This window comes from Ochotona princeps, chromosome 3 (assembly GCF_030435755.1).
Source record: "Ochotona princeps isolate mOchPri1 chromosome 3, mOchPri1.hap1, whole genome shotgun sequence".
In the NCBI taxonomy this organism is placed as follows: Eukaryota; Metazoa; Chordata; class Mammalia; order Lagomorpha; family Ochotonidae; genus Ochotona; species Ochotona princeps.
The window spans coordinates 87,376,451-87,400,785 of record NC_080834.1 but is presented as its reverse complement, the minus strand read 5'-3'; the positions used below and the strand labels follow the sequence as shown (position 1 = coordinate 87,400,785).

The 24,335-nt window shown below is 45.4% G+C and overlaps 2 protein-coding genes across 4 annotated transcripts in view; one reads left to right on the top strand and one right to left on the bottom strand.

Moving 5' to 3' along the window:
- Positions 1-20,649, bottom strand: part of SLC49A4 (solute carrier family 49 member 4) — an 86,779-nt gene extending 66,130 nt beyond the window's left edge. Inside the window, exons 1-2 of the mRNA XM_058661979.1 lie at positions 19,990-20,649; positions 251-344 (exon numbers count right to left, since the gene is read on the bottom strand). Of these exons, the coding sequence (XP_058517962.1) occupies positions 251-344; positions 19,990-20,338 (443 nt within the window). The 5' untranslated portion in view covers positions 20,339-20,649. The remainder of the gene's footprint in view (positions 1-250; positions 345-19,989) is intronic.
- A 920-nt stretch (positions 20,650-21,569) lies between these two features.
- Positions 21,570-24,335, top strand: part of HSPBAP1 (HSPB1 associated protein 1) — a 70,303-nt gene continuing 67,537 nt past the window's right edge. For all 3 annotated transcript variants that reach the window (XM_058661978.1, XM_058661977.1, XM_004578267.4), the window contains exon 1: positions 21,570-21,722. In XM_058661978.1, coding sequence (XP_058517961.1) covers positions 21,656-21,722 — 67 coding nt within the window. In that variant the 5' untranslated portion in view covers positions 21,570-21,655. The remainder of the gene's footprint in view (positions 21,723-24,335) is intronic.

Genomic DNA, 24,335 nt, shown 5'->3' with positions numbered 1-24,335 from the left:
CTTAAAGAAGCACCCTGTTCCTGGACCCTTGCTTTGGTCTGATCTAGTCCCAGATGTTGTAGTCATCTGGAAAGTGAACCAAAGATTGTAAGACCTCTCTCTCTTGCTCTCCTACTCCAACTCTGTCTTTCAAAACAAATAAAACCTTTCTAAAAAACACAAGTGTTTACCAAAACCTTTTAAATAATCATACAAACAACAGAGGAAAATGTAATGGAAAAAAATCGAGTAGTTATTTTATAGGATTTACCTTCTCTTAAGTGTTAAGTCTGCTATGGGTATGCATCTTAGGCCAGTTCCCAAAACCATAAGGAAGGATGTCAGCAGCACAGTTATCCGAAGACCTGGAAAGAGACAAAACCATTTATATTATTTCCTAATTTCTCTTAAGCATGTCTGATATTAAAGGTTATTTCACTGAATCATACTGATATTATATTTTAACATGATATCTTTTTCTCTATTAACTTCCAGCATGAAAAAAGCAACCAATCCTACATGCTAAAAATGAAGTCATATTAATTGAAATGATCATGTCAAGGACAGAGGGAGACAGGCCTGTGCTGTGACACCAGCATTCCACACAGGAGCAGGTTCATGTCCCAGCTGCCTGCTAATCTGCCCAGGAAAGATGAGCTAAGTGCTTGGGCACATGGGAGACCCAGGCAGGGTTACTGCCTGCTGGCTTTGAGTTGGCCCAGCCCCAGCCACTGTGGCAACTTGGGGAGTGAACCAGCGAACAGAAGGTCCTGTTTTTGTTTGCTTGCTTGTTTTTCAAGATTGATTTTATCTGAAAGGTGAAACAACAGAAAGGAAGAGACAGAGAAAAAGCTCTTCCATACATTGGTTTAGTCCCCAGATGACTGTAACAGCCAACATTGGGCCAGGCAAAAGCTAACAGCCCAGAGCTCCATCTGGGTGGCAGTGGCCCAAGGGCTTGGACCATTGCCAGTAGCTTTCCAGGCCCATAACAGCGAGCTGGATTGGAAGCAGAGCAGCCAAGAATGGAATGAGTGTTCCTACGGGAGTCACAGGCAGCAGTTTAATTCTAGAAGATCAACCAATTTCTCTCTTCCTCTCTGTTAGTTTGCCTTTCATAGAAATCATATACATTTTGAAACAAAGGATAGAGGAAGAGGTTCTACTAGCTCTAACTTATTCAAAATCAGTATCTAGACCATTTTGTTAAGTTCTAATTAAAAAAAAAAAACTAGAAAATAATGTTAAAATAGGGAGTATTTTAGTTTTATACTTAGAAAATAAAATTCTATTTTTCAAAAGAAAAACTGCTAATGAAAAAAATCTCTATGTTATACATAAAAAGTATTTGGAGGGGCCGGGGTTGCCTCACACCACCACCTGTGATGCAAGCATCCCACGTAGGCACTGGTTCAACACCTGGCTGCTCCACTTCCAACGCAGTGCCCTAATGCACCTGGGGGAGCAGTAAACACAGCCCAAGTGTCTGGGTCCCAGCACCCACGTGGGAGCCCCATTAGACGCTCCTGGTAACTGGCTCCTGGCTCCTGACTTGGGCCTGGTTCTGCCTGGCAGTTGTGACCATTTAGGGAGTAACCTAGAGGATGTAAGAACTCATGCTCTCTCCCTGTGCTTCCCTCTATCTGTAATTCTTTTTTTTTAAAGATTTATTTATTTTTATTGCAAAGTCAAATATATATAGAGAGGAGGAGATACAGAGTGGAAGATCTTCCGTCCAATGGTTCACTCCCCAAGTGACTGCAATGGCCAGAGCTGTACCAATCCGAAGCCAGGAGCCAGGAACCTCCTCCAGGTCTCCCACACAGGTGCAGGATCCCAAGGCTTTGGGCCGTCCTTGACTGCTTTCCCAGGCCACAAGCAGGGAGCTGGATGGGAAGTGGGACTGCCGGGATTAGAGCCGGCGCCCATATGGGATCCCGGCGCGTTCAAGGTAAGGACATTAGCCACTAGGCCATGGCGCCAGGCCCTGTAATCCTTTCAAACAAGTAAGTAAGTCTTTAAGAAAAAATTATATTAAAATGACAGATTATTGCTTTCAATTTTCTCAAAAAAAAATGACTAGCCAACTATATCTTACAATTAGGATAAGTTATAGTCATGGGAAGTGGTTCTTTGGAATTCTCCAATTATTTATTTTATTTTTCTGAGTTTACTTATTATTTATTTGAAAATCAGAGTTCCAGAGAGAGAAGCAGACCTCTTTAACTGCTGGTTTACTTCACAGATGGTCATAATGGCCAGCACAGGACCAAGCCAAAGCAAGGAGCTTCATTTAGATTTCTCACATGAGTGGCATGGGACCAAACACTTGGGCCATCTTCTGCTGCTTTTTCTAGGCCGTCAGTAGGGAGCTGGATCAGAAGTGGAGCAGCTGGGTCTTGAACCAGTGCCCATAAGGGATGCTGATGTCAGAGGTGATATGTTTACATGTTACACCACAGTGTTAGCCCCGTTTTTGGTTTCATTTTTGACATGCCATATTTTTAATTTATATCATAGCCAAAGGTTTAATGCTCCGCTAAATAAGGAGTTCAGTAAAAATGCAAAAGTCATCGTTCAGCAGGAATTTACTCAAAGACTATAAACAATGATCAAATGATTTCGGTTTTATTCACACAGTAAATTTTAAAATAGTCACAGATCATTAAGACTGTAGTAATGAATCATTTTTAACAATGTATTTGACAAAGATCTAAAGTTTGACAAAGCATGACATTCTTAGGAAAGCTGATACACACAGGTACTTTTTGTGGTTTGTTTTTGGTTTTTCAAATTTTAAAAAAGTTTTGTTTTCACATATAAGGGAGACTATGCAGTATGTGTCTGTGTCCATCTTATTTTACATAACATGATGTCCTCTAGTTGTAGCCATTTTGATGCAAATTACTGATTTTCATTTTTTTATAGCTGAGTAGTATGTATATATGTGTATGTATGAGCATGTATACATCATATATATATATATATATATATATATACAGAGAGAGAGCAAGAGCACATTTTCCTTATCCAGTCATCTGATGATGCACACCCTTGTTGAAGCCATATGTTGGCTATTGTGAACTAAGCATGGTGGTGCAGGTCATCTATTGGATACAACATGCTCATGACTTTTTGGTACCTATCCAGTCATGGGAGTGTTGTTTTACAAAGCAAGTCAGTGTCTAGAGTTTCATGAAAATTCCATACTGTTTTTCTACAGTGGCTGCACTGATTTACATTCCCACCAACAGTGTAGAAGATTTCACTTTCACCACATCAAAGGAGACATCCAACAGAATGGGAAAAAATATACGCAAACTACCTGACTACCTATCAACAACATACCAGCAACTCAAAAACTTAACAGTGTCCCACGTGGCAGCCTAGCAGCTTAAGTCCTCACCTTGAACGCACTGGGAATCCCATATGGGTGCCAGTTCTAATCCTGGCAGTCCCACTTCCCGTTCAGCTCCCTGTGTGTAGCCTGGGAAAGCAGTCGAGGATGGCCCAAAGCTGTGGGAGAGCTGCAAGAGCCTCTAGGCTCCTGGCTTTGGGCTGGCTCAGCTCTAGCTGCTGTGGTCACTTCAGGAGTGAACCATTGGATGGAAGATCTTCCTCTCTGTCTCTCCTCTTCTCTGTATATCTGATCTCCCAACAAAAATAAATCTTTTTCAAACAAAACAAAACAAAACAAAACAAAAACTCAACAAACAAAAACCAATTCAGTTAAGAAATGGGCAAAGGACCTCACCTAGCTCTCAAAAGTAGCAATACAAATGACCAACAAATAGATGGAAAAGCTCAACATCAGTAGCTATCAGGGAAAACCAGATCAAGACCACAAATGAGATATCACCTCAAATGCTCTCTGATTATTTTTTTTAAGATTTATTTTATTTTTATTACAAAGTCAGATATACTGAGAGGAGGAGAGACAGAGAGGAAGTGGAGCTGCCGGGATTAGAATCAGCAGCCATATGGGATCAAGGCGAGGACTTAAGCCACTAGGCCACGCTGCCGAGTCCTCTCTGATTATTAATATAATAAAATTATTTTAATTTTTTTGATTTACCAAATAGTCTTCAACTTACAAAATCATGCTGTTAAAAAAAAAAAGCAGGGCCCAGTGCGGTGGCCTAGTGGATAAAGTCCTTGACTTGAACACGCTGGGATCCCATATGGAAGTCAGTTCTAATCCCAGCAGCCCCATTTCCCATCCAGTTCCCTGCTTGTGGCCTGGGAAAGCAGTCGAGGACAACTCAAAGCCTTGGGATCCTGCACCTGTGTGGGAGACCTGGAGGAGGTTCCTGGCTTTGGGCTTCAGATCGGCTCAGCACCAGCCATTGCAGTTACTTGGGAGTGAACCATTGGATAGAAGATCTTCCTCTCTGTATCTCCTCTTCTCTGTATATCTGACTTTGTCATAAAAATAAATCTTTTTTTTATTAATTACAATGCATTATGTGACACTGTTTCATAGGCTCTGGGATTCCCCAACTCCTCCCCATACCCTCAAGACTTTAGGAGATAATGTAGATCATACAAATTTCTCCTTTACATTGCAAACATGATCAATGTATACCATCAATGAAAGCACAAAACAGGAGGCAAAAAGGATATGCACAAAGTAACAGAAATAAACAAGATATTATAGATATGGTAAGATTATATGTTGGAATTCTACCTTCCTATTGTTGGACTGCTATACTGCTGATATTAAATTAGCATCATGGGCCCAGCACCATGGCCTAGCGGCTAAAGTCCTCACCTTGAACGCCCCGGGATCCCATATGGGCGCCAGTTCTAATCCCGGCAGCTCCACTTCCCATCCAGCTCCCTGCTTGTGGCCTGGGAAAGCAGTTGAGGACGGCCCAATGCATTGGGACCCTGCACCCGTGTGGGAGACCCAGGAAGAGGTTCCTGGTTCCCGGCTTCAGATCGGCGCAGCACCGGCCCGTTGCGGCTCACTTGGGGAGTAAAACATCGGACGGAAGATCTTCCTCTCTGTCTCTCCTCCTCTCTGTATATCTGACTTTGTAATAAACTGAATAAATCCTTAAAATAAATAAATAAGTAAATAAATTAGCATCATCTTATTGGTCGTGTAGCCACACCCTCCCTTGGAGGCTCACAGTGAGTGTGTTGTAAAAGATCAGGCTCCTTGCAATTTCTTTCAGATCCAACATCATCTTGACAAACTAATTCACTTGTCTTCTTTTTCCAGACTTTGTTTCGATACAGAGCATAAATGGCATTCCATTTAAGAAGGTCTTTCTTTTTTTTCTTCAATTTTTACTTATTTATTTGATAGGAGGAGAGACAAAGATTTCTTCTGTCCTCTGGTTCATTCCACAAGGACCCTCAACAACAGATCCAACAGGCATGACTCGAGGTCACCAACGTGAGAGACTAGAACACTGTGCCTTAAGCCAACCCTGCTACTGTCCTGGGATCAACATTAACAGAAAGTTAGCATCAGAACATCGAAGTCAAGAATCAAACCCAGGCACCCTGAAGTGTGATGCGGGCTTCTTAACTGGAATGTTAACTACTTGGCCAAGAGGTTGGCAATTCGGGGAAAGCCGCTACTGGTGACACTAGAATCCCATATAAGCACTGGCTGAACTCTTGGTTGCCCCTTTCCCAATCCAGGTCTCTGCTAATGCACCTGGGAAGGAAGCAGAAGATGGCCAAGTCTGTCCATATGGGAAGTCAGGATGGAGTTGCAGGCTCCATTGTTCACTTGGGGGAGCAAATCAGGGTTGCAAAATTAGTCTCTCCCTCTCTGTAATCCTGCCTTTCAAATAAACAGACAACTTTAAAATAAAACAAAATGCCACGAGGCCAAACATCTGCACCCAAATGCTCGATTTTCAAGACTTCTCTGCTTGAAGAAATTAACAATTAAGTTGACAAAAAATGAAATTATGCAGATTAAATTCAGCAAGTTAAACAAACTTGAGAGCCAGCTCAGGCACACATACACTACACAGTGGATAATTTGTGATGTGAGTTAACTTGATAATATTCTTATACAATCTGAACATGATGAACAACATTTGGCAGAAGGAATACCATAGAGAACTCATAACAAGTACTGCATACATATTGCTCATTTACTGCTTCTGCTAACAGAAATACAGGTTTCAAAATTACGTTCTAGCCATGGGAAATAGGGTATAATTAATGAAAAGTACATATGGTGATAAATACCCTAAAATTGTAAAATGTTACTCTTGTAAGCTTAAACTGAAAACCTTAGGAGATACTAGATAAAATTTTATAGATTTTAGGTGATAATGCTTACTTGCATGTGATTTTTATTTCTCTTAAAAATCATGTTTGCAATTCAGGTAAGCAGCTACCAAGCAAACAGTGGGGCACTATTTGTGGCCATATGGTCCACATATCCAGACTTCCTCCTATTATTGCCAGACACTAGTATACTTTTCTATTCAGTTACACTTCTTATCTAATATATGACAACATAACAGCTGGTATAAACATTTAAGAATGAAGAGTTGTGAAGAGCTGATGAGTGAGGCCATTTGAACAGGTGTAATTTTAATTGTTGCTGAATGTTGCTTTATCTATCCTGGCTGACACTGGATCATGACTGGAATGCTTTCCTCATGTCACTCCATGAACCCTTTCAGCCATGCTGGTAAGTTCAGTTACAATCACAGAGACAGTATACAAGTTCTCTAAATGTTTTTCCCACCACCCGACTTTCTTTTATTTCTTCTTCTTTTTTTTTTTTTTAAGATTTACTTATTTTTACCAGAAAGGCAGATATACAGAGAAGAGGAGAGCAGGAAGGAAGATCTTCCATCCGATGATTCACTCCCCAAGTGGCAGCAATGGCCAGTGCTGTGCTGATCTGAAGCCAGGAACCAGGAACTTTCTCCAGGTCTCCCACATGGGTGCAGGATCCCAAGGCTTTGAGTTATCCTCGACTGCTTTCCCAGGCCACAAACAGGGAACTGAATGGGAAGCAGAACTGCTGGGATTAGAACCAGCGCCCATATGGGATCCCAGCATGTTCAAGGCGAGGACTTTGGCCACTAGGCCACAACGCTGGGCCCACCACAGCCCCACTTTCATGGTAACCTGTGCATTGTCCACCCCAGACCAATTCCTAATCAGCATGACTTTCTCCACCACCAAGTGGCATAATTACCATGGGCTTTGGTGTAGTTTTTATCATGTTTCTTCCGCTGATATTTTTTTTTAAGATTTATTCATTTTATTACAGCCAGATATACACAGAGGAGGAGAGACAGAGAGGAAGATCTTCCGTCCGATGTTTCACTCCCCAAGTGAGCCGCAACAGGCCAGTGCGCGCCAATCTGATGCCGGGAACCAGGAACCTCTTCCTGAGTCTCCCACGCGGGTGCAGGGTCCCAAGGCTTTGGGCCGTCTTCAACTGCTTTCCCAGGCCACAAGCAGGGAGCTAGATGGGAAGTGGAGCTGCCGGGATGAGAACCGGCGCCCATATGGGATCCCGGGGCTTTCAAGGCGAGGACTTTAGCCACTAGGCCACACCACCGGGGCCCATCCGCTGATATTTTTATATTACTTAAGATTTTTGAGTTTACAAAATCACCAAGTTTGGAAAATTTTCTGTTACCATAATTTCTTCTACCCTACTCCCCTTTGAAACAAAAATTCCTATATCTTCTGTTCTCCTTCTGGGATGCCAGTGATATGAACATTAGGACACTTTACTGGCCCACAGCTCAGAGATGCTCATTTCTGTGTTTGTTTCAATCTTTGTCCATGTGCCTTTATGGATAGCTTCCATGGCTACATCTTCATGTTCACACTGATCTTTTCTCTCCCAATAGCTAACCTGTTACTAAATCTTGTCTAGTGTACTTTTTCATCTCAGACATTGAACACATTTTCACTGCTATTAAATATAATGCTAGATTTTGTTGTATTTCTTAACATGCTGAAGCATTATTCTATTTTCTTGAATACATAGTTATAGAGATATAGAGATTTTTTCCTTCCTGGCTTTTGGGAATGTGAATATTCCTAGCCTTGTGTAAAAGTTAGGAATGTTCTGCCTGCTACACTTTGGCAGTTCTTTCTCTGGTCTCCAATAATTCCCTTTCATGTAGCTCCTGGCCAGTGCTCAGTTGAAAAAAATTTTTTAAAAGATTCATTTGTGCCTTGTGTGGTAGCCTATTGGCTAAGGTCCTCAGTTTGCATGAGCCTGGATCCCATATGGCCATCCGTTTGTATCCTGGTGGCCCCACTTCCCACCAAGCTCCCTGCTTGTGGCCTGAGAGAGCAGTCAAGGACGGCCTAAAGCCTTGGGACCTTGCACCCCCATGGGAGACCAAGAAGAAGCTCATGGTTCCTGGCTTCGAATCGGCTCAGCTCTGGCCATTGCAACTACTTGGGGAGTGAATTAGTGGATGGAATCTCCTCCTCTCTGTTTCTCCTCTTGTCTGTATATCTGCTGCCTTTCCAATAAAAATAAATAAATCTAATAAAATAATTTAAAAAGTATTTTTCAAAAGATGTATTTAATTATTTGGAAGACAAAGTAATACAGAGAGAAAGAGAGATCTTGCATTTGCTGGTTCATGCCCCATATGGCTGCAACAGCCAGGGCTGAGTGAGGCCAAGGCATGTGCCTGGAACTCCACCCAGGACTCCTACGGTGGGTGACAAGGGCCCAAATACTTGGACCATCTTCCACTGCTTTCCCCAGTGCATCAGCAGGGTGCTGCATCAGAAGTGGGGCAGTCAGGCTGTGAACTAGTGTTGATATGGAATGCTGGTATCAGCAGGCAGGTGGCAGCTTAATCTGCTCCATCCTGATGTCATTTTAGCTGAAAACTCGAGATGCTAGCCTCTGTAGGACTTTCTCTGAGATTTCTTCCTTTCTTCCTACCTTGACGATTATGATTGCATTGGCCCCTTTGAATTCTCAACTCTCTAAATTCAGGAAAACTGCTCAACCTAGGGAAATTCTTGACCTCCCCTCGTCTGTGCTGCAGTCTGAAAATTTTCTCCAAGCTGTCATGTAAAGACTTTCTAGGGCGTACTGTCCTGCCCTGTGTCCACAGTATAATGTTTGAAAAACTGCTGTTTTGAAGATTATTATTTTGGTTTTTCTGTGTTTAGTATGGAAGAATAAATCTAGTTCCTACTCCTTTGCCATGGGGAGAACAGCCTTTGATATATAATTTCACTAACCATTCCTTGCTGTGGTCAGTGGTCTATGGACTATTACATCTATCTCCAGGTCACTCACCTTCACTGCTCAAAAAATTTGGCTCTTGGCCTAACGCTGCGGCAGAGTGGGTAAAGCCTCCATCAGCTAAGCTAACATGCCATAAGGGTGCCAGTTTAAGTACTGCCTGCTTCTGATCCAGCTCCCTGCTAATGTGCCTGGGAAAGCAACAGAAGTCCTTGACCTGTACACCTACATGAAAGACCTAAAAGAAGCTTCTGGCTCCTGGCTTCAGCCTGATCCAGCCCTTGCTGTTGCAGCTATTTGGGGATTGAAACAGAAGACGGAAGATTCATCTATCTCTCACCCTGTAACTCTTTCAAATAAATAAAGTGAGAAAAATCTTTTTAAAAGTGCACGGGCACAGACACACACACACAATAGTCTCATTATTAAATTGTCAGGGGGCCCAGTGTAATAGCCTAGTGTCTAAATCCTCACCTCTCAACTCCCATATGGAGTCCCATATGGATGCTGGTTCATGGCTGCTCTACTTCCTATCCAGCTCCATGCTTGTGGCCTGGGAAAGCAGTAGAAGATGGTCCAAGGCCTTGGGACCCTGCACCCATGTGAGGGATCCAGTAGAAGCTCCTGGCCCCTGGTTTTGGATCGACTTAACTCTGGCTGCTGTGGTCACTTGGGGAGTGAATCATCAGATGGAAGATCGTCTCTCTGTTTCTCCTTCTCTCTGTGTATCTGCCTTTTCAATAAAAATAAATAAGTAAATAACCCCTTAAAATAAATAAATAAATGGTAAGGTAACTATCCTTTTATAAAACTGGGGACAATCCTTTTCATGAACTGGTATCTCAGTACTCTGACCCCTCATTCCATCCTCATGCCCTCTTTTTTACTTCAGCCGTCTTCTTTTGCTTACTCTCTGATCCTATCTTTATCATAACTGCATCCAAGACATCATTTTATGTCCACCACCTCATGCCTCAACACTGATCTCTCTTTCCTCTTAACTGCAACAAATTCTTTTTTTTACATATATTTTTATTGCATTTCATTTTATAACAACATTTCATAGGCTCTGATGTTCCCCCATCCCCTCCCTGTGTCCCCCCTATGGTGGATTTCTCCACCTTATTGCAGTATTACAGTTCAAATCTAGTCTTGTTTCTTTCAATGGAAGCATGTGTCATGCATTGAGTCCAGTATCTTATTGTCCAGCTCAATTCAACAGTTTCTTGGGGAGACCTACTCTAGTCTGAAGACATAGCTGGCAGAATATCATTCCAACCAATTAAATGCCATAACATAACATCAACAACAGTTTCCAACATTATGGGGTTAATTAACATTGTATTGAGTGACTGATATGTTAGACAATGCGAGTTCTTAACCACATCCTGAGACTACTTCCTTAACATTTCAATAATAGTTTGTATACAACTGGCTTCTATCTACCTTAAATTGGCTATAGGATACCATTCAGCTATCTCATGTCTATTTTCATTTTAGTATTTAGCGGTTTATTGTGTTGAAGCATAATTTTTACTGAACTTGGCAGATTTTAGGGTAGTCTAAACTGGCTTATACCTTTAGCAAGGCATGTGACACCCATTGAGGCATAGAACACTGTTGGGAGGGGTGTGCAAAGAAATCCTCCATACCCTAGTTAGGAGTAATTTATTTTCGTGTTCTACCTAGTAAGGTATGTGTGAGTCCCCACTGACCGTTTCCTGTCTAGTTCTAAGCTTTCCTAGTTGTTCTCTGTCTATTCTCATTTTTTTGTTGTTTGTTTTGTTTTGTTTTGTTTTGCTTGGGGGGGGGGGGCTCCAGGGCGACCCTGATGGTCATTGCAAGAGAGGGTGGGGATCAAAAACAACAAAAATTAAAAAAAAAATAAAAAAATAAAAAGAGAGGGTGGGGATCCAGTACTGGAACTAAGCAAGGACCACAGAAAGCTCCTCTCCCTGGTCTCGGAGGGAGTTTATTGTTCTTCTGTTTCTGTAGACCGCTCAGGGCTCCTGGCTGTACTACAACAAATTCTTGTTCCAAAAATACATGACAACTTCGGAGTCTATCACTATTTCACATCCAATTCATGTTTCTTTTCCCTTTTATCCAACTTGGATTCTTTACTCAATTTCTATTTTTTCCTTTTATTTTAAAAGGTAGGATTACAAAAATCAGCTCTAATTGGCTCAAGGATTTAAATCTACACCCAGAAACCATTAAACTACTAAAGGAAAACATAGGAAGCACACTCCAAGATATAGGAACAGGGAAAGACTTTTTAGAAAAGACGCCTAAAGCAACGGCGATCAAATCCAAAATGAACAAATGGGACTATATCAAACTAAAAAGTTTCTGTACAGCAAAAGAAACAATTTAAAAAGTGAAGAAACAACCAACAGAATGGGAAAAAAATTTTGCATTCTACACAAGTGACAGGGGACTAAGATCTAGGATCTACAAAGAGCTTCAGAAACCCAAGGATAGTGAAAAAATAAACCCTGTAGCAAAATGGGCAAAGGAAATGAACAGACGTTTCTCAAAAGAACAGATACAAATAGCTAATAAACATATGAAAAGATGCTCAGGCTCTCTAGCCATCAGAGAGATACAAATGAAAACCACCTTGAGGTACCACCTAACTCCTGTGAGACTGGCCTACATTCAGAATTCGAAAAACAACACATGCTGGTGTGGATGTGGGGAAAAAGGTACCCTCCTTCACTGCTGGTGGGAGTGTAGGCTAGTACAATCATTGTGGAAATCCATATGGAGAGTGCTTGGAAAATTGCAAATAAACTTGCCATATGACCCAGCAATCCCACTCTAAGGAATATACCCAACAGAAGTGAAATCTGCATATGAGAAGGGGATCTGTAATCCTATATTCACAGCAGCACAATCCACAATAGCAATGTCATGGAAACAAACCAGATGTGCGTCTAAGGAAGAATGGTTAAAAAAACTGTGGTACATCTATTCAATGGAATATTATTCAGCTGTCAAGAAGAACGATATTATTCTATTCAAAACCAGGTGGTCCCAACTAGAAACTATTATGCTCAGTGAAATGAGTCAATCACAAAAGAATAAATACCATATATTCTCTCTCATATAAGGAAGTCAACATGGAAAGGTGGAGTTCATCAAGTGCCCATGGAGTTCTGATCTAAAGATAGATTGCTGCAAGTCAGGTCCCACAGCAAGAGATGCTGAAGATTCTCTGTTCTAGGCATGTAGGCATTCCATGGATGAAGTAACAGCAGAGTATATTTAGCATGTTGTGAACATGAATATGGCAAATTGGCAGTTTCCGTCAGTTGCTGGCAATAGTTTAGAGTGATGACAAATATTATTCTGATTTTTTTGTGTGTTATTTAGTTATGAGGAAAGTGTATGGTAAGCAGTCCATTTGATGGTTTACTAATTTCCTCATTGTTGAGAGGTCTGAGTTGATTATGTATTTAATATGATAACCATTTGTGTGCTGTGAATTGCATTAAGAGTTATGTAGGGCAGAGTTGATGCTTACTAAATGTACAAAATGGATTGATGAGATTAGCCAGTTAAAAAAATAAATAAATAAAAGGTAGAATTACAGACAGAGAGAGACAGTGAGCACGAAAGAGAAATCTGCCATGCATTGGTTCACTTCCCAATTTACTGTAACAGCAGAAGTGGGCTGATCTGAAGTCAGGAGCCAGGAGCTTCATCTGGGTCTCCCACACAGGTGGAAGGTCCCAAGGCCTTCGGCCATTTTTTGCTGGTTTCTTAAGCTATTAGCAGGGAGTTGGAACAGAAGCAGACCAGCCAGGACTGGAACTGGCAGCCATATGGGATGCCAGCTACACAGACAGAGGCTTAGCTTGCTGTGTCACCCTGCTGGCCCCAATATTCTTGATCTTTGCTTATATCACTTTCACATAACCCCTTTACTTTGGGTTTTTACTCTGTCAGCCTATCTAACTGGAAAAGTGCACTATGGCTAATTATCTCTCCACCTAACCCATGCCTGTGCCTTGTCCAACAGAACAGACTGAAAGAGAATGCACCTGACAGGTCTCACTTTAAATGAACTGGCCAACCACTTAATGCAGGTTCTTGATGCTCTCCAACAATCTTACTATGATATTCTAGGTGGTACATTTTCTATTTTCCTAGAAATTTGCTTCCTAAGTTATCTTCTTCCAATAAGTACTGCCGTACCCTCACTTATCAAGCAACAATGTTGATGAGAAATACCCGCAAAAAAAACTTCAAAAAGTTCCCGCTACCCACCACCTCCATTTCTATCTAGATACTCTATTGTGTCCTCTGTCATCAACGAACAACTGGCTTTTGGTGCTTTCATCTTGGACCAACCTTTTCTACTGGATCCACTAAGATAATGTATTACAGATATATGCTTTATTAACTCTTATTTTTTTAAAGATTTATTTATTTTATTACAAAGTCAGATATACAGAGAGGAGGTGAGACAGAGAGCAAGATCTTCCGTCCGATGATTCACTCCCCAAGTGAGCCGCAATAGCCAGTGCTGCGCCAATCCGAAGCAGGGAACCAGAAACCTCCTCTGGGTCTCCCACACAGGTGCAGGGTCCCAAGGCATTGGGTCTTCCTTGACGGCTTTCCCAGGCCACAAGCAGGGAGCTGGATGGGAAGTGGAGCTGCTGGGATTAGAACCAGCATCCATATGGGATCCCGGGGCTTTCAAGGTGAGGACTTTAGCTGCTAGGCCATGCCGCCGGGCCCTATTAACTCTTATTTTTAAAAACATTTTTTAATCCCAGGGACTACCACAGTGGCTCAACTGGTTCACCTCCACCTGCAAGTACCCATTCCCAACTGCTCCACTTCTGATGCAGCTTCCTGTTTGTGACCTGGGAATGCAGCAGAAGATGGCCCAAAGCCTCGGTCCCCTGCACCCACATGGGAGACCTGGAACAAGTTCCTGGTTCCTGACTTCAATCAGCTCAGCTCTAGCCACTGTAGTCAATTGGTGAGTGAACCAGCAGATTGAAGATCTTTCTCTCTGTCTCCTTCTCTCTATAAATCTGTCTCTTCCATAAAAATAAATCTTTAAGGAACACATTCTCTCTCTCTCTCTCTCTCTCACACACACACACACACACACACACACACATACCCACTACTACCACCAAAAATCCCCAGCAGCTACATTCCCTCCAGTTAGAGTCCTGTTACTGTTCAAAAAATGCCGATGCTCACTGTCTCCAATTCTTCTTACATTTCCTTTTGAACTTACTCTGCTGCTGCAGGGAAACCATTCTGGTAAAGGACACCAAAGAGCGTCCTGTGGCTAAATGCAAGGCTCTGTTTGCACCTTCCCTAGCAGCTCCTGAGTGTCGGAACGCCCCAGGGCTCAGTCCTCCTCTTTGCAGCAGTTCCACTCTTCCCTGGGATTTCACCCAGCCCCCAAAAAGTCAGGTCCCTATTAAGGCCTCTCCCTTGAACTCCATATATTGAGTGGACAGTTTACCTCATCTGTCTACAGGGATGTCTGCTAGTATTTCAAAGCCCAAATCTCTGTATCATCTACCCTCAAACTACCCCTTCCATAGCCTTCTACGTCTCAGTCCATGGAAACTATTTTCCCAAGCACTTATGCTAAGAAGTTATGAGCCATTTTGAACACTTTTTCTTCACACTCCAGCCCCATCCACTGCCTCAACAGATCCTGTTGTCTACTTTCAACATGTATTCTCAAGCCACCCGCTTCTCAAGTCCTCCACTGCTACCATCCTAGTGAGGAGCCTCTGTCAGCTCCCCTGCGGGTCACATCACCAGCCTCACTGGTCTCCCTGCTCTGCTCCTACTCTCAAGATGACAACACAGTCATAATTTTGCTCTTCTCCCCAAAGCCTGTCCGTGGGGGAAGCCCTACTCACCCCTTGATGGTGAACATCACCATGGTCTACAAGGCCCAGCATGATGCAGCCCCCACTACCTCTCTGACTTTATCTCTTCCCCCGTTTCCCATTTCCCACAGGCCTCCTTGTTGTTTACTGCTTATGATAAAGAAGCATAGAATCTCTGCCTTGGCCATTGCCTTGGACCAAAATACACTTGTCCATAATTAACACATCAGGCTTTCTTTGTACTTCAGGTATCTGCCCAAACACACAGTAAGTGGGAAGCCCTCCCTGACTCACTGCATAAAGTAGAGTACCACCTGGCATCCCCTTTCTCCTTTTCCCTGTTTTATTCGCCCACCCTCTCCCCCCAAAAAAACCACTTATCAGCCTCTGGCACAGTCACCCTTGAATTTTACTGTTTGCCATCTTGGTCTCCATCAGGAGTGCTCAGCAGAGTGGGGTAGCTCTCACCCTGAAACCTTCCCCACTTGGCGTTTTAGTACACAGCTACTCTTGGCTCTCCTAAAATTTAACCAGCTAGTCTCTTCCTGTCTCCTTACTGCTGAATTAAAAGGGGTGAGACGGCACCAAACACGTCATGGGAAGACATGTGGTCTTCTATGGAAAGTTGAGAGAGAGCTCCATGGCAGCATACAGGCCAGACACCACTTACCTATCAGGAGCAAAGTATTTTAGTGTCCAGAAAAAGCTGAGAGCTTGCTTTCTGTATCTACAAATAGTACACCAGTGGCAAGAGAGCCAGCTACATTGAAGTATATAACACACTTCAACATGTTCATGAAAAATGCGATTAAAAGATAACTCCGGGGAGGCCAGTGTTATGGTTTTGTAGGCAAAGCCTTCACCTGTGGCACCAGCATCCCACTGGGGTGCTGGTTCAAGTCCTGGCTGTTCCACTTCCCGTCCAGCTCCCTGCTAATGCATCCAGGAAAACAGCAGAAGACGGCCCAAGTCCTTGGGCCCCTGCATCCACATGGAAGACGAGAAAGAAGCTCCTGGCACCTGACTGACCCAGTTCAGTCCCTTGCAGCCATTTGAGGAGTAAACCAGAGGATGGAAAGATGGTCTGTCTCTCCTTCTCTCTCTGTAGCTCTGCTTTTCAAATAAAAATAAATAAACCTTAAAAAAAAAAATAACGGGGGGTGGGGGTGCTATGGCATTGTGGGTAAATCCATTGCCCATGTAACTGGCATCCCATTAGGGCACCAATTCAAGTACTTTTGATCCAAGCCTCTACTAACATGCCTGGGAAAGCAGTGAAGGATGGCCTAAATACATGGACAGTTGCACCCTTACACTCATGTGAGAGACCAGAAAGAAGCTATGGTTCCTGGCTTTGGAATGCCCAGATTCAGTCATTGTGATCATATGGGGAGTAAACCAGCATCAATAGATCTCTCTTAGTTTATCCCTGTCTCTCTGTAATTTACTTAAAAATAAAAAATAGTAACTGTTGTACCAAAAAAGTACAGTTTTTCCTAATATTCATTCCCCATAAACTTTTTGAACAGCCATATATTACCTTTAGTGAATTTTTAAATTTTATCTTCCACAGCTATAACCAACAGAAAACACAAAATTAGTGATAGGAACTCTGAAACAACATCTAAAGTAACTTCGTGTAAGAAATGCAGAGGTAGTTTCTTACTTATCTGGCTAATCATAACAAAATAAAACAAAATAACAATGGAACCTCTTTTGCTAAACTGGAGAAAATCAAGCTGAAACTGTAAGGAGATAGAATGATCAAAACAGACCAGTTTTTCCTGAAAACAAGAGCTTCCAGCCTACCAGAGTGAGTAACAAGGAAGTGCTTTTTGTTTTAACCTGTGCCAAAAAAATCACAAGCAGCTAACCAATCGCTTTCTCTCCCTTACAGTTCTGGTTCCTGGTTTCTAGTTCACACAACTCAAGTTTTCTGCCCCTGCTTCGCAGGTGTGCGCCTTCCGGCTCTCATTTAGGAACTGCCCCTAAGAGCTAGCCAGATCTACAAAGCTTGCTGTAATATTGTCATTTGACACCACTAAATGTAGCCTACCTTGTTCAGGAGCCACCAAGGAATTGCTACCAATAGGAGGAGACAAACCAACACTAAATGCAGAGATGGAATCTGAGAACAAAAACAAACAAACAAACAAAAAAAAACCAAAAACAAACCAAGCAAAGCAAAAGTAGTGCAGAAACTCACAAAATCCACATGACTTATAATTTAAAAGCCAACAAAACAACCCCAAACAAAGAATCTCCAATTGGGACAAAGAACCCTTTCTGAGCCTTGAGCTCACAACCTCTGGCCACACACCAGCTCTACCTGGCACTCCTGCACCAGTAGTGCCCATGTCCTCGCTGGATGTCTTTTGTGGCGAGAAGGTTCTGCCTTGGGCTGCTTTGAGTTACCCTTGTTGGTAACTTTATTCATTTAGCTCTTCCTTCTAGAACGATGTATAGGAAGCCCAATTCCTCTTTCAATTGCCCTGCATATGGTCTATAGTCGATGTGATGATTTTCTCTGAAGGGAGACACACCCTTTCTGCTTCATGGTATGCATCATGTTTTTTAGACCTTTTATTATTCTTGTCACACAACTTGGAAAGTAATCCGGTTTGTCCAAGGGCCTCTTAAAATCCTTGATCAGAAGGACACTATGATAGAGCGTGAAGAACTATTTCTCTTTTTGTTTTGGATACAGTCTCTATGCCTAACATTGTCCTCCCTACATCACATTGTTGATATGAATTCCCAATCAATAGTTCCTTACTCCTTTTTCCTAGGATTCCTGTGAAAGAACTGTTGGGGAGGAAGGGTATGAAGGAAGGGCATAGCTGCTTTTTTATAAAAATCTATGAATGTGAATGCATGAGAAAACTGCAATTCCATACCTATCTATACTTGACATTGGCTGTGGTTTGAATGTTGTGTCTCCTTCAAGTTCAAATGTTTAAATCCTAACTTCCAAAGTGATAGAATTAGGATCTGGGAGGAGGACTCCTTTCCAGGTGATTAAAAGCAGAGGTCCCATGAGGAGGATAAATACCCTTATCAAAGAGCGATCCCTCAGGCCCAGCACAGTGGCCTAGCGGCTAAAGTCCTCGCCTTGAACACGCTGGGATCCCATAGGGGTGCTGGTTCTATTCCCGGAAGCTCCACTTCCAATCCAGCTCACTGCTTGTGGCCTGGGAAAGCAGTCGAGGATGGCCCAAAGCTTTGGGACCCTGCACCCGCGTGGGAAACCTGGAAGAGGTTCCTGGTTCCCGGCTTTGGATCGGCACAGCACCAACCATCGCGGTCACTTGGGGAGTGATCTGGGGAGTGATCGGAAGATCTTCCTCTCTCTCTTCTCCTCTCTGTATATTTGACTTTGGAATAAAAAATAAATAAATCTTAAAAAAAAAAAAAGAGCGATCCCTGGGGCCAGCATTGTGGCTTCAGCCTGGCCCAGTCCTGGCCTTAGTAGCAACCTGGGAAGTGAGCCCATGGATGAAGAATTTTTCTGTCTTTTCCCACACCCTTTCTCTGTAGCTCTGACTTCCAATTGAATGAAATAAACCTTTAAAAAGGAAAAGAGAGGGAACAGAAAGGTGGCTCAATTGACTAATCCTCCACCTACAGGTCCCCGGGGATCCCATATAGGCACCAGTTCGTGTTCCAGCTGCTCCACTTCCCATCCAGCTTCCTGTTTGTGGCCTGGGAAAACAGATGACCCTAAGCCTTGGGACTCTGTACCCACATAGAAAACCCAGAGGAAGCTCCTAGTTCCTGGCTTCAGATTGGTTCAGCTCTGGCCATTGCAGCCATTTGGGGAAGTGAACCAACAGAGAGAAGATCTTTCTCTCTCCTCTTCATATATCTGCTTTCCAATTAAAATAAGTAAATCTCAAAAAAAGAAAAAAGAAGGAAGAGAAGTGAGCAAGCCCTCACAGGTTATGGATTCTCCTGGCATTTTCACGGTGGACTTCCCAGGCTCCACGATTGAGCAACAAATCTGTTCTTCTTAAGACTCCCAGTATGCGATATTTCATCACAGCAGCTCCAGCGGGCAAAGACAACTTCCCAAACATGTCTAAAAGAACTCATTTCAGCAAAATTTACAGAAGATGAACTCACAAATAATACTACATGGTCTCCCAACACGATCCAACCATCAAACATAAAGGGGCCAGAGCATCCCTACCAATCCTGAGCCCACACTTTGTCCAGTGCAATTCAGGGCCTCGAGTCTCCTGCCTCCACCTCCTTCCCCTTCTCAGGGACTCCCCGTAGCAAGTGGTAAAGCCCAGGGTCCAGAAAGCCCCTCTAGGTAGGGCTACTGCACCAGCTTTGCGTGGGAGGCACAGCTTCCAGCCGAAAACCCACAAAACTGCCACCAGCACCAACTAGTCATAGCAGAGCGTCCCTTCCGGGGCCACAGTCGTCTATTCCTGCACAAACACAACTCATTACTTCCAGACATCTGGGCATCACTGCTCTGATATCCGAGTTTTCATTCCAGACACCCCAAATCCCTTTGAAGTGGAAGCGTTAGTCATTTGGGTCAGGCGTCAAACGCACACCCGGCACGCACACCTGGTACGTGCACGAGGATGCGCTGACGTCCACAATAAGACACAACTTGACCAAAATCCAGTGTGTAGCCATACAGGGGACCTCAATAAAATTTTAAAAAATACAGTACGATACAATAGCAGGCTTCCCACATTCGTTGCCCTGGGGACAGAGGGTTCCTTAGTCAGCAAGGAGATGTCAATAACACCCGGTCACCTCACACTACCCCGCCGATGAGCCCAGGAGCCGATGAGCTGCGTGAGGGAGGTGGCTGGCAGGCCTGGAGGTGGGCAGGTGCCTGTGCCCCGAGGAACTGCAGCGGCAGCACCCGCCGGGACCCCGTGAACTCCTCACCTCTCTTGTCCAGGAGCCACATGAAGGCGAAGCAGGGCAGGAAGCCGATGGGCCCCCAGAGGACGAGCAGCGCGATGTCCCAGCTGGAGAAGCCGTAGGCCTGGCGCGCCGAGTTCTGGATGGGGCCCCAGGTGTTCCAGACCAGGCCCTGCGCGAACGCGAGCAGCGAGAAGAGCAGCAGCACCAACCAGCGCCGTCCGTACACGCGCCCGGGACCCGGGGCCACCACGGGCAGCGTCGCAGCCGCGGCCGCCGCCTCCCGGCTTCTCCAGCCAGTTGCTGGCCCGGCGCCGGGCCCGGGCCCCAGCAGCGGCTGCCGCTCCTCCTCGCTGCTCCAGCCCGAGCCCATGGCGACGCGCAGCCCGCGAGGGCCCGCCCGACGCGCTCGGTCCCGGTCGTCGCCGGCCAGACCACCGCACCCCCGGCCGAGGCGGGAGGCTCAGTCCCGGGCTGTGTGGGCTTCCCTCGGCCTCGCGCCTGCGCCTGCTGCGCCTGCGCGAGCGAGAGGCGGGGCTGGAGGGAGGAGGCCGGGGTCCGCCCTGGCCGCGGGTGAGGGCCCCACCCGGGTCCCCGCCACGTCCCCGGCCGAGGTCCGGGAGGCCGGAGCGCGTGCTCGCCCCGAGAAGGAAGGCTGCGTTTTGCAGGAGGTCGGGCCAGCAGCCTGTAGTAGCCCCAAACTGGAAGTGCCCCAAAGTTTACTGCGTGTGTTTAATCAACAACTGGGTGACCTCAGGTGGCTCAGCCCCTTGCCGCCTTCTAGGCCGGGTGAACGCCCGTTTTTACGGTTTTTATAACTAGAAGTTACTGGGGGGAGACAGACTCAGGATTGAGGGAACCCCAGGGGATTATCTCCCGTCAGTCATTTCTTTGTTCTTTGTGTACCGCAAGCACCGCCCCAGTTGCATCCGCGGGCTTTGTGTCTGACTGTCCAAGGAGATCATAAACTAGTCGTGTTCACTCAGACCCAAGAAAGATAGTTAAGTCAGCAAATAAAGACGTTGATTGAGGGTGAAGGGGTTCTAGCCCCGTCCCCCACCGAGGGACCTAGATCCGTTTCCAGTTCTGATTTCTGACCAGACGGAAAGTCAACCAGGAGAAAGGACGGGGAAGGGAGTAGGTTGTTGATCTCTTGGCGAGCGCAGCTGTCTGCTGATTTTGATACACACACACGCAGAAGCCTGACAGGTGTCTGTCAGCGTCCTTGAACACCCAGTCCAAGCCATCTGAGTCACAGGAACGCATTCAGGGACACTCTGCCCGAGGCTCGTATTTCCAGGGAGTCACAGAAACCAGGTGGGGTCACGTTGCTGCCGGCAGGGCGAAAGAGGAGGAAGAGAAGCACCCGAGGCTTCAGCCCCATCCATTCGGCCGCCCTACAAAGCCAGCACTCCGAGCCTCTGGGGGTGCTGGAGGAGAAGCCGAGGCACAGGGAAGCAGAAGCAGAGCCGGGGAAGGATCCGGCGTGGGCAGGCTAAGGTCTGAGGAAGGGACCAGCGCCCAGCCCAGGCCACGTGTGCGCTGTGTGTCAACAACTCGGGAATCCAAACACAGCTGCGTGGCTCCGCCCCCCGAGGGCACGTCACGCCGGCGCTGGCGGTGCCGGGAGGTTCGGGAACTTCGGCGCGGCTCGTGAGGGTCGGCGTTGCCGGGCGCGCTCGCGGTCGCCATGGCGACAGGCTCGGAGCCCCGCGCGCCCCAGACCCTCGCTGCTGGAGCCGGCGAGGCCGAGGGAGGTAGGTGTCCCACGGAGATGGGACCGTGGGGCTTCGCTTGGCGCTGCCGGGTCCCTTCGGCCTGGAAGCGAGACTGGGAAGAAAGGCGGTTTGCTGTGTGGTGAAAGTGTGCTTTCGCGGACTGGGGTGTTTTGAATGTAGTGGGCTATGGTGAAGTGTGTGAGCTTGGAGATGAACAGAGGGGACTGTTTTGGTGGGACCTAGGCTAAGTGAAGGCGAGAGGTTTGCAAGCCCAGAGCCTGTGGATCCCTGTCGGCATTCATTGGGTAACTGCACCGGGGCCGGACTGGATGTTGCCACGTGGGACACCTCTTGTGGACGGCACTAGTCCGTGTGGCCCCTTGTGTCCCGTCAGCATTGCCCCATCCGGAGGGATCCCGGTAGCGAAAACCAGTGCTGCTGAAGAGTGAGTTTGTGACTGCAAAGAGAGCGACAAGCAGGCAGGGAAGCGCATGATGGGTGTATCTAGAGAAGGAAATGCCCGAGTCAAGCTGGAGCTAGGCCTGTTGACCACTTTCTCCTGCTCTTAGATCCCTCCCTCGCGTACATATGCCAGAAAGACTGCGTGAATCCCTCTCATGCACCGATCTTTGCATTTTCTGTCCGCTGCACCCCATATCCTGTTTTGAATGTATTCGTTTGCTGTTGGAAGCTGTTTCCTGAGAAATATACTATTCTCTTGTCCCTTCCCACTTCTTATTCTGGCCCATGCTCAGGATGAACCTAATGTCTGCCTGCCTGCCTGCCTGCCTTCTTTCCTTCTCTTTTCTTCTTTCTCTCTCTCTTTCCTTCCTTCCTTCTTTCCTTTTCTCTCTCCTTCCTTCTTTCCTTCTTTCTTTCCTTCCTTTCCTCCCTCTCTCTCCCTCCCTCCCTCCTTCTTTCCTTCCTCTCTCTCTTTCAATTTCTTTCTTTGTTGGCAAGGCAGATCAGATTTACAAAGCCATTTAAATGGCTGCAATGGCCAGAGCGGAGCTGATTCAAAGCCAGCAGCTTCTTCCAGGTCTCCCACACGGGTGCAGGGTCCCAAAGCTTTATGCCATCCTCTGCTGCTTTTCCAGGCTGCAAGCAGGGAGCTGGATGGTAAGTGGGGACACGAACCAGTGCCCATATGGGATCCAGATGCTTGCAAGGTAAGAATTTGCTTCTTGACTAAGACCAAGAACAAGGTGAGGATTTGGCCATTGAGTCATCACATTAACCCCCCCCCCCCCCCCGCCTCAGATTTTACTTTTTTACACCTACCCCTGCTGTATATAAAATGAAATGGCAAGCCCAGCAGGGTAGCCTAGTGGCTAAGGTCCTTGTCTTGTATGCTCCAGGGTGGACTCTGGTTCGTGTACTGGCTGCTTCACTTTCCATCCAGCTCTCTTCTTGTGGCCTGGGAAAGCAGTCAAGGACAGCCCAAAGCCTTGGGCCCCTGCACATGCCTGGGAAACCCAGAAGAGGTTTCTGGCTCCTGTCTTCAGATCAGATCACCTCTGGCCATTGTGACCACTTAGGGAGTAAACCAGCAGATAGAAAATCTATCTCTCCTCTCTGTAAAATCTGACTTTCCAATAAGAAAATAGGTAAATCTAAAAAGAAAGAAAGAAAGAAACAAACAAACAAACAAACAAACAAACAAAAATGGCCCACTTCCTGGCTAGTCACCCAATATGGGCCCAAGATCTTTCAGATCTGTCTCTAACCACAGTTCCCCAAACTCTTCCTATGTTTATTTCTTATTTTGAGCTAACAACTTTGAGAGTCAGGCCAATTCTGCACTTACTCTGTCTACTGGTGTCTTCTTGCACATCCACATCCTGCTGTAACTCGTCTACTTTCCTCCACTAAACCGCTAGTGAATCTGCCTGACACTCGGCTTCCTGTTTCCTATGGTATGTTTCTCCAGGCCAGGAATGGAAAGAACTTGATGTGAGGAGCGGTGAAAACAGAAGGGGTCCTGAAGGCCGACTTCATGCCCAGTGCAGAGCCTGGACTTGAAGATGTGGGGAGGTTCTGAAGTGCATTAGATATGGGAGCAACATGATCAGATCTGGTTTGAAGCAGATCACTGTGGTGAAGGGTGGTCGGGCAGAAGGAGAAAGGCCAAAGGATGAGCCCTGGACCTCCTCTGTAAAATGCATAATTGTTGTTTCAAACATAAACACAACATGGGTAGGTCATCTAGCAGCTGGGAGATAAGTATTCCAAATCGGTGACTATTTTCATTATTAATAGAAAGGACCAGCCAAGTGAGGTTGAAAGCAAGAGGGAAAAAAACAAAAGCAAAAGAGCCAAAACTGGGAATGACTTGTGAGATTTTCCAGTCTGTGGCCAGCATTGTGGTATAGGGGGTAAAGCTACTGCCTGGGACACATGGGCACTGAGTAATGTCCCAGCTCTCTACTGGTGTGCGTGGAAAAGTAACAGAGAATGGCCCAAGTGGCCTGGGCCCCTGCTACCCACATGATAAACCTGGGAGAAGCTCTTGGTTCCTGACTTTGACCCAATGAGCAGAAGATATTTCTCTCTGTAACTCTGCCTTTTATGTATTTAAATAAATCTTTAAAGAGGAAAGATTGCATTCTGAAAGCCTAGGTATAAACTAGCAATGTGAAGTAGAGGAGGAAC